Raw genomic sequence first — 9899 nt, forward strand, 5'->3', positions numbered from 1 at the left:
TGGAGGTAGAGGCAGCTAAAGTAGGAGTTGAAAGTCACCCTCAGCTACGAGGATGGCTCAGTGGGTACAGGCACTTGTCACCAAGCCACTTAAGTTTGATCCCCAGGACACACAGGATAGGAAAGAATGGACTCCCACAGCCACACATGCGCTCTAGCACACACACAGACAAACACAAATGAACAAATGTAAAGAAGATACGCAAATACATAATAAAAACTGCCTATAACAGGTGCTGGGGAGAAGCCCTTGTTAAACAAGTTAAATAACACACTTTGAAAAACATCCTTTTTCTTTAATAGTAAAATAGTATATGCTGTAGAAAACATGAAAAAGGCAGGATATAAAACACAGTAAATATGATTGAGAACCTTTTAGAAAACTAGGACAGTCCAGCCGCCTGGCTCCCCTGCCCGACCTCCATGCCTCTCAACCATGAAGGGAGAAACCAGACAGACCTTAGAGCCCTGAACCCCCTTCACCCTCACCTGACCATTCCTGAAATGAGCCCTCTATAAGGGTCTTGTGGGGTCTGTTAAGGCTTCCCAGGGCTCCAGTGTGGCTCAGCAGCACAGTACTGCTTGTCTACCATACCTAAGGCCATGGGTTTGATCCTCAGGTACTGGGGAGAAAAAGGAGGGTAAGGACTTAAAAATGAATCATGAGGTAGCTATGATGCCTATTCCTAAATGTGTGAACTGGGCCTTCCAGAGTCTTGAAGACAAGTCTGAGGTCACCCAGATTACAGATAACACCAGCTCAGGAAGCCCCAAGGTCCTAGCTTCCTTTCCTTGAGACCTCCAGTCCCTCATGCCTGATTAATTTACATGCTTCAGTTTGCTTGGAAGGTCATTTTCAATGTTAGGATAGGTCCCAGAGATGGACGGGTGATGCCCTCACATCCACCAGTCCATGGATTCTTTGGGACAAGCCCTGACGATAACTAGGCAGTGGGGCAGGCCCTTGCACAGGACCTTCTCTGCTTCCTGGCCCTCCCAGCCCAGCCCCTGCACCTCAAGCACTCTGAGCTTAGGCATGGTGAGGCAGGAGGACACAATCTGAGCGGGTGTGGGCATTTCTGGGGTGATAAGGGGACCCTGGAAACACAAACTCTCCAGGACCGGCATTCCCTCCAGGAAGACCAGGCCCTGAGCTGAGAGGCCTCCAACGGTCAGCCGAATCTTGCGCACATCTCGGAGGTGGCGGCTGATGGCCAGCAAGGTGCTGTCCGCTGACAGGGTGCAGCCCAGCACCTCCAGCCTTTGCAGGTAGCTCAGCTCCTGCAGGCTGGAATCTAGCCCGGTCTCAGTGACCCGGTAGGTGCCGCCCAGAACCAGCGAGCGCAAGGCTCGGAAGCGGGTAAGGCCCTGAAGGTGCTCATCACGGAAGGCCGGCACTCGGTCGAGCACGATGCATTCCAGCAGTGGCAGCACCGTGGGGTCCTGCTCTTTCTGCAACCAGATCATCGAGATTTCGCAGCTGTGCAGCTCCAGGGTCCTCAGTGTGCTAGGCAGGCTGGTGATAGGCACCATACTCAGGTCAGCCACATGCAAGCACAGGCGCTTCAGGTTGGGGCATTTCTGGCCCAGGGCCCGCATCAAGGCAGGGGACAGCTGTGGGGCCTGAGAGCCAGAGAATAGGTAGCCGCCCATGCGCAACGAGTGGAGCCGGGACGCCATGTACCGGCGCAGGAGGTGCCACATGACTTTCGGCCGCATCTGTAAGAGCCAGAGATTGGGATGGCTGGGTAAGAGATACGGGGGCTCCAAGAAGATCCATCTAGCTGGTGACAGGCATGCCTGGGACCTGGGTTCTGGTCTCTCCCTGGGATTTTGCTCTTCTCTGAGCGTTCTTCCCTAGAGCAAAATGGTTTCTTTTGCTGGGTATCCCAGCCAGCACACAGGGGAGGCTGAGGCAAGAGGATCCAGAGTTGTGGCCAGCCTATCTAGTCAAGTGCAAAGCTCCAAGTTCAGTGGAAGACCCTGCCTCAGGAACAAATAAGGCGGAGTCAGGGACTGCAGTGCACACCTTTGGGTTGGGTGGGGAACAGCACAGAAACAAGAGGATCTCTCTAAATACCAGGCCAGTCTGATCTACACAGCAAATGAAGGCTACTCAATGAGATCCTGTTCCAAACAAAAGAAAATAAATAATTTACATGTACATATATGGGTACAAGCATGTGTGTGCATGTGCATGTATGTGTGTGTGTGTGTGAGAGAGAGAGAGAGACAGAGACAGAGAGACAGAGAGACAAGGAAGCTGAGGAAGATACCCTACACTGACCTATGGCCTCTACTTGCTCTTGTACACATATGTATTTGCACTCATGCATATACACACACATGTAGATGTAGGTACATGCACACGAAAATATGCAATCAAAAAAACAATCCAGTGCATTTCATTGTATGTTCATTTTATCCAAAAGAAAAGAAAAGAAAGCTGGGTAGAGCAAACGATTTGTTGCTTATGCTGGGATGGAATCCAGGACCTCGGGTATAGTAAGGACATGGCTGAGAACTCAGTTATACCCCAGTTCATAGCACACCCTTACTTTTGAAGACACTGGGGAGTGAAATCCAGGGCCTCGTGCAGCCCAGGAAAACATTCTAGAGCTGAGTCACAGTTCCAGGCCTTTTCTGAATTTGTACTTCAAGGCAGGGCTGAGGTAAATTGCCCGGGCTGGCCTTGAACTTATGATCTTCCTCTCTCAACCTCTGTAGTAACAAGTCTTTACTAGGCCCAGTCTTACGGTATAAAATTTTTTGACCACTTTTTAACAGAGAAAATAAATCTTTTAAAAAATAATCTGTTGCTAGAGAAATGGCTAACACTTTTTATGACTTTATTCTATTACTATAAAATTTCACTGGACAGAGTTAGTGCACACACATCATTAGTCCCAGTAGGTGGAACTCGAGTTCAAGGCCCACCTGGTCTACAGACTGAGCTCCAGGACTGCCAGTGCCACACAGAGAAACCCAGTCTCAATAAAAAAAATAATAAAGTAAAAATATTGTCATAGAATTATTCCATTTAAACACGTATTTGAGAAAACCTAACTCTGTATTCTCCATACATGGTTGGTCACTCACATTTGGCTCCAGAGTAAATTCTTATCCACTCTGAGATAACAGTTATATTTTCGAATTGACAGATGCTGTCTCAAAAGACCAAAAAATAGAAATTGGGCACGTGGCTGTGTCAGTGAAGTGCTTGCCTAGCAAACTCGGCGTGGATCTGGTTCTCAGCACCACATGGACTGTGTGATGGCCCACACCTGTAATCCCAGCCCTCAGGAAAAGGCAAGAGGAGCAGAACCTTTGTCATCCCAGGCTGCATGGCCAGCTGGAAGCTATTGTGGGATACATGAGACCCACCTCAAAAACTAAAACGACAAACCCAGAACACTGAAAAGTTATGAGCTTGCATTTATTGAATGCTGGAGACCACACACTGGTCTAAATCATCTCTCTCTGCAACTGGCTAAGTTCTACAATACGCCAGACATGAAGGCACTTTTTTGTTTTTCTTGGTGCAAGAGATGGAGCCAAGGCTTCACCAGAGTCAAACACTCCGTCACCGATAGCTCCACAAGCACTATCTTTAATCCCCATATCTTGGATGAGAAGCTGAGGTCTGAAGGTTGCAGAGGAGGAGAAAAGGCTACTGCTAGGATAGACATGCAGAAAATTCCAAGCACGAACTCACTTAAAAACCAAACCAGTGGGGTGGTAGTGCACACCTTTAGTCCCAGCACTGGAGGAGGAGAGAGTTCCAGGCCAGCCAGGGCTACAGAGAAATTTTACCTGGAGGAAAAAAACAAATAAACAATACCCAAACACTTCCTGGGCCAGATAAGCTGTAATTTCAGCACTGAGCAGATTGATGGAGGGGGTGGTTAGTTGGAAACCAGTACATGACTCAGTCAGAAGAGTGCCTTCCTAGCATTCAAGAAACCTAAATTCCATCCCCAGTATCACAGAAACCAGGCATGGAGGCCGACTCTGGTAATCCCAATACTTAGAAGGCTGAGGTAGATTAGAAATTCAAGCTCAGCCTCAGCTTCATAGGAAGCTGGAAGCCAGTTTGGGATAGAGATCCTGTCTCAAAACACCCCCCCCCTCCAAAAAAATCAACAAAAATACAGAAAAATAAAAGCCTTTAGAAAGTATCAAAAATAAATAAATAAAACCAAGAGCAAACAAACACTAGAAAACAAAATAAAGCACAGCCCCCTCTATCCCAGGGCAGGAGGTTGGCTCTCCCCGCACCGCTCCCGGGTCCCGCGTACCGTGTAGAGCGTCAGGTCGACGTGTCGCCACAGCCACCGGTCATCCACTAGCCTCTTCCAGCGGTGACAGACCCTGGAGGAGTGGACCGGCCGTTAGAACGACCCCGGCCCGCTGGGACCGGATCCGCCTCTCCTGCCGAGCCCATGCCCGGCTCTTTCTCCCGAGGAGCGGGGCCGCACCTGGAAATGCGGATCCGGTCCCGGACAGGGAGGTAAGAGAAGATCTCCAAGAGCACCAAGTCTGGGAGGTCAAACAGCGTCGCCATGGTCCAGCCGTCGCGCGCTTCCGTTTCCGGTGGCCGGGAGGCCGCGCTCCCTGGAGGGTGCTGAGGTGGCCGGACTGGCCAAACCGGCGCGACTTTCCGAGGCCTGCCGAGGATCCCTACCTTCCTAGGAAAGTGCCTGAGGCCCCGGGACTGGACTGGCGCGGCCTGACAACCGTTTGGAGGACCAGACTAGAGACTGACTAGGCCTGACTAGCTTGGCTAGCGGATGGAACTGGAAATAGGAAAACCTAGATGTGGCTTGGGAGAGGAGGGGGCACGAGGCGTGGCCAGGCCAGGGGAAGACGAACAGCAAACCCGGAAAGCTAGGGGTGATGACCGCCTCGGAGGCGTGGCCATGAGGTGGCGCTAAGGATAAGCAAGCAAAGCCAGAGGGGGTCAGCAGACAAGTCAGGCGTGGCTCTGACAAGGAGGGGACTCAGGACGTAGCCGAGCGGTGAGACGTGACGAGCTCAGGCAGGTAGACGCCTTGCAGGCCCCGCTGAGGAAAGCCACACGCCTAGAAGGCGTGGCTCCGGCGGGCAGGGAGTGGTCCTGGGGCGTGGCCAGGGGGGCCAGGGGGCCAAGGGACCAGGGGACCAGGGGCCAGGAGGCCAGGGGCCCAGGCTGAGGAAAAGCAGCAAACTCCCAAAGTTGAACTCCGGGAGAGAGGTAAAGAGACAGAGACTAAGAGCAGCGGGTGTTGCAAGCGAGGCCAAAGTACTAGCATTTGAAAAAGCGCCGCCGAGTGGAGGGGTGTGGCCAGGGGCAGGGGAGCAAATTGGAGGCTGTCAGTAACAATGGAAGGCGTGGCTTCAGTAGGAAGAGACCATGGCGCGCGTCTAGAGCTAAGGGACGTGTGGGACTAGAGCCGAGAAGGCTTGGCTTGAGCTAGAAAAGGTTTAGGGTTGTTGCTAAGCAAACATCATCCAAGGACCAGACCGCATACCCAGAAGAGATGACTTGAGCAGTGAAAAGCTAACAGAGCAGCAAACCCAGAAACCATGACTTGTGTGGGAAGGGGCTCAAGAACCAGGGGTCCTAGCTGGGCCTTAAGACCAAATTTGTAAAAACCTAGCTTAGGCGTAACAAGGTCCGACAATAGGGGATGGAATCAAGTTTAGAATGGGTGGGCGGCAAAGGGAGAAGCTGGGGGACTTAGGACTGGAGTAATGGTTAAGAGCAGGAATGAGGTCTAAAAAGCATCGCTGGAGACAGAAACAAGAGCTGAACCAGGAGCTACGTGTGCAGCTCAGTGCGAGAGCCCTTGGCTGCTAGCATGCTAGAAGGTCCTAGGTTTGACCTCCGACACTAAAACAAATACCAAAACAAAACAAGAAAAACAAAGCTCACTCTCCAATATGGGAGTCGGGTAGAGCCTGGGAAGTCTTTTCGGAACAGAAACGAGGCATTGGAGAAGAGATATTGGAACAGGACTTCATTCGAAACTGAAAAGTGTGACTGGGATGGGGATGAGGAGCCAGCAGGACAGCCAAGCCAGGGAGGCGTGGCCACAAACCGCAATAGAAAGCAAGAATAATGCTTTTTGCTGCCTACGCATAAGGATAAGATTTTGTTAAGTCGGGGTTGGGGATTTGGCTCAGTGGTAGAGCGCTTACCTAGGAAGCGCAAGGTCCTGGGTTCGGTCCCCAGCTCCGAAAAAAAGAACCAAAAAAAAAAAAAAAAAAAAGATTTTGTTAAGTCGTATTAGGTAAGCACAAGGACCTGGGTAGACTCTCTTTCTTGAGTCAATATAAGCTTACCTTGCTAAAAGTCCTGTCTGCTCAATAGAGGCGAAACTGGTCAAATTTAAGGGATTCCTCTCCCGTCAGCTCTTGCGAGTCTGTAATCTGGAACAAAGTGTTCCTTGAAGATTAAAAACCAATGCAAAAGATCTTTCCCCGTATGCTGTTTCCAACATTTTCGCAGGCAGGACACGGATACGCGGAGTGGAACGCATCATGGCTTCCTGTCCAGAATACGACTTAGTTTTCATCGTGCAGTCTGCACTCCTGAAGTCTCTGAAACGGTCACTACGGTCAGAGGGGAAAGACAAGCATGGGGTTTGAGGCTGAGCTTTGAATGAAAGCAGAAAGCCACAGGCCTTGTGACTCCATGCATGACTCCATTTCCGCACATCTGCAGCCGGGATTCTGCGGTAGCAGACTTGTCTAGCTTGGAAATGGTCGATCACGCCGCCGCTGAGATCCTTTAGGTCTCTTCCACAATTAAGGAATCTCCAATTCCTTAATTCTATCCAATTCCAATTTCTAGCGTCGGCTTAAATCCACTCTTAGCCAGTCTCAGTTCATCCAGACTGCGCAACAGAATTGCAAATCTTTGCTAGCCCGGAACCCGGAAGCACCTAAGGGCCGGTGTTTCCGTTATATCACTTCCGCTTCCTGTTTCCAGCCCTAAATCCGGTCAGGGTTCAGCGTTCGAGCTACAAGTTGTGTCGTCGCTAGGTTCGAGGACATTGGAGGTGAGAAGGCTAAACGGAGAGGCCGGAGATCGCGGGAAGCTGCCAAGACTTGGGAGCCTAGGGGTTGCGGGAGGCAAAGCCGGGTGAGTCTGGGGCTGGGCCTGCCGCAGTTAAGGGGCGGAGTCGCGACTGTCTGTGGTCCCCGCAATTGAAACTGTAGACTGGGGCTGCAGAGGATTTGCGTCGGGTGTTCGGGGAAGTGTGACCAGAGAACTTAATCCAGGAAGGGGCTTTGGGAACCTGGGCGACCCCGGAAGTCCTGACTGCTGCTTTTCATCCCTTTCTCCACCTGGTGTAGCTCCAGCCACAATGATTGAGGTGGTTTGCAACGACCGTCTAGGAAAGAAAGTCCGCGTTAAGTGCAAGTATCCACAGAGGGGTGACTGGCAGGGAATCTGGGGCAGATGGTGGTGTTGGATGATTTCAGTTAAATGACGCTTATGGGGAGGCCTGAAGTCGTTTTCCTCGGTCTATCTTTTCCTTTCATTTACCTTAACTCCTTCGTGCCCAGCACCGATGACACCATCGGCGACCTGAAGAAACTGATAGCGGCTCAAACTGGCACCCGCTGGAATAAGATCGTTCTTAAAAAGTGGTAAGTACGCGCTGGTCAGTATCAGGCTAGAGGGCGTTCGTTGGAGCGAGCACCTCAAGACAATCCCGAAGAGCTTGTTTTCAGGACAAAAAACACCCCACCCCTTATCAGCTTCTCTCTGAAAGCTATCTATCCCGTAGGTACACGATTTTTAAAGACCACGTGTCTCTGGGAGATTGTATCCTTTCAAGAAAGAATTCACGTATTTATCTCAAGTTCTGGTTCTGTGCTGAAACCTGTACAGAAATTAAGCAAGAGGGATGCTTAACTTAGAATGTGCCCCATTATGACTACTGAGAAAATGGAAACTGTGGAAATTATTTTGCTGGTGAGAAGGGTCGTTGGCGAAATAGTTTAACTTGGTTCAAAATACTTATTAACTGAATGCCAACCTGAGTGTTGGACAGGAGGAGTGTGACTATACTTGAGGAGATGGATGGATGGATGGATTGATGGTTGGGTTTTTTTTTTTTTTTTAATTTGGGGAGGGTTAGTCTGGATCTTTTGTCTGCAATTATGTCTGTGCACCGCATGCATGCCTGCTGCTGGCAGAGACCAGAAGGAAGCTTCAGATTCCCTGGAGCCACCACGGGAGCTCTGGGACGTAAAGCCAGGTCTCTGGGAGAGCAGGCCTGAGAGCTCTTCAGCTGCTGAGCTGTCTCCAGCCTGAATAACCATTGAAGACAATGTATTGTTCTGTGTGTATGGTGGGGTGGGGGCACTTGAGGATTTGACTCTGTACACCAGGCTTCAGTGGCAAACAACTTTGCCTTCTCAGTGGTCTTAAGGACCACTGAATATTATTTATAGTTTGGAGTTCTTAGATCAAAGTGTCCATTCCTTAATCCAGGGCTGGGTGTTGAGCCACAGGACCCAGCTGTGAGTAGATGGAAGGTAGATCAGCTCCCAATGAAAGTTCCTTAATGCTCGCCCTTCAGATGAGATCCACGACGGGATGAACCTGGAGCTTTATTACCAGTAGAGGGGACTCCTCCCTCCTCCCCTCGTCTCCCTGCTCTGCCCTGCCTTCCCCTCCCTCCCTCATTTGACACTGGTATAGATGGTCATTTTTAACAGTTCACATGAATAAAACTTTGCTGCTGCTTTGCTGCTGTCATGCTTGTGTGAGAGCTGTGTCCTGAGGGAGAGCTGGTGTCTGCTGTTAGGTACTGCTCCTGAGGGGAACTCAGGACTGACCGAAAGCTGGTCCTGGTGGTGCACACCTAGCATCTCAACACTCAGAAAATTTTGTCTTGAAAGTCTTGTATAGACCAGGTTACCCTTGAACTGGCTGTGTACCACCAATGCTCTTGATTCCTGCCTCCACTTCGCAACGCAAGTGCTGAAACTGAAAGGGCCTGTACCACCATGGTCTCATTTTTGCTCTTAAGGAATTGCCAGGAGCTGTGGGTGCCCCATGCATTATTTTCATCCACCCACTACATCTTCCCATTTCAAAAGACTCAGATTTCGGGTAGTCTTCCCACCTTAAATGAGTCAGTGGAGAAAAAAAGTCCTTCACAGGTGTGCCCAGCCTGCTTGGCTTTTAGTTAATTCCAGATGTAGTCAACTTGACAACCAAGAGTAGCTATTACACCCACATATATAAATAAGTACATATTTACGTATATACTACTTGGATTTGAATTTTTGTTAAATTTTTACTTATATGCATGTGTGTATGGGGTGGGGCCAGTCATCCATGTACCACAGTGCACATGTGAAAGTTAAAGGACAATTTACAGGAATCAGTTCTCCCCTCCTACTGTGACAGTCCGAAGGTTGGAACTCGGATCATCAGGCTTGGCAGTAACACTCTTCTTACCCAATGAACCTTTAAGTATATATTGGCACAGTACTCTTGTGACTTTTTCTTTTCAATGCTGAGCTCAAACCCAGAGCCTTGCACAGTCTAAGCTGGTTATGCTCCTGAGCTAGCTTAGCTTTTATCTTAGTGTGCACGTTTGAGCTTTATGTGTGCACTCTGCCATGGCCTGCTTATGGAGATCAGAGGTCTACCCTGGATGTCAGTTCTAGCCTTGTTTGAGACATGTCTTTGTTTTCGCTGCTTGTACTTGAGGATATCTAGTCTGGTAGCCATATTAATTAAAGCTATAAGGAACAGAACTGATAGGATGGTTATTTTATATGAGATTTATTCAAGTGACTTACAGACTTTGGTTTGAGTAGTCCAACAATGGGACTTCTGGAGGGAAAGAAAGATCAGGATCTGGTGGTTTGGTTCACTGGCTGTCGCAGCAG

At 49.7% G+C, this 9899-nt stretch overlaps 2 protein-coding genes across 4 annotated transcripts; one reads left to right on the forward strand and one right to left on the reverse strand.

Moving 5' to 3' along the window:
* Positions 1 to 274: 274 nt before the first annotated feature.
* Fbxl12 (F-box and leucine rich repeat protein 12) lies at positions 275 to 6494 on the reverse strand. Of its 2 annotated transcripts, none has more exons than XM_032909525.1 (3): positions 6324 to 6494; positions 4298 to 4370; positions 275 to 1718 (listed from the first exon to the last, which is right to left on the reverse strand). In XM_032909525.1, the coding sequence occupies exon 3, from the start codon at positions 1716 to 1718 to the stop codon at positions 897 to 899; it is 822 nt and encodes a 273-aa protein (XP_032765416.1). In that variant the 5' UTR covers positions 4298 to 4370; positions 6324 to 6494; the 3' UTR covers positions 275 to 896. The 2 variants fall into 2 exon arrangements, with proteins under 2 accessions (XP_032765416.1, XP_032765415.1); XM_032909524.1 differs by lacking the exon at positions 6324 to 6494 and adding an exon at positions 4478 to 6137.
* A 437-nt stretch (positions 6495 to 6931) lies between these two features.
* Ubl5 (ubiquitin like 5) lies at positions 6932 to 8746 on the forward strand. 2 transcript variants are annotated; one of them, XM_032909527.1, is made up of 5 exons: positions 6932 to 7042; positions 7341 to 7407; positions 7554 to 7637; positions 7778 to 7815; positions 8576 to 8746. In XM_032909527.1, the coding sequence occupies exons 2-5, from the start codon at positions 7352 to 7354 to the stop codon at positions 8617 to 8619; spliced, it is 222 nt and encodes a 73-aa protein (XP_032765418.1). In that variant the 5' UTR covers positions 6932 to 7042; positions 7341 to 7351; the 3' UTR covers positions 8620 to 8746. The 2 variants fall into 2 exon arrangements, with proteins under 2 accessions (XP_032765418.1, XP_032765417.1); XM_032909526.1 differs by having other exon boundaries at positions 6961 to 7125.
* Positions 8747 to 9899: the final 1153 nt, after the last annotated feature.

The sequence above is a fragment of the Rattus rattus genome, chromosome 8, assembly GCF_011064425.1.
Source record: "Rattus rattus isolate New Zealand chromosome 8, Rrattus_CSIRO_v1, whole genome shotgun sequence".
NCBI classification, from domain to species: Eukaryota; Metazoa; Chordata; class Mammalia; order Rodentia; family Muridae; genus Rattus; species Rattus rattus.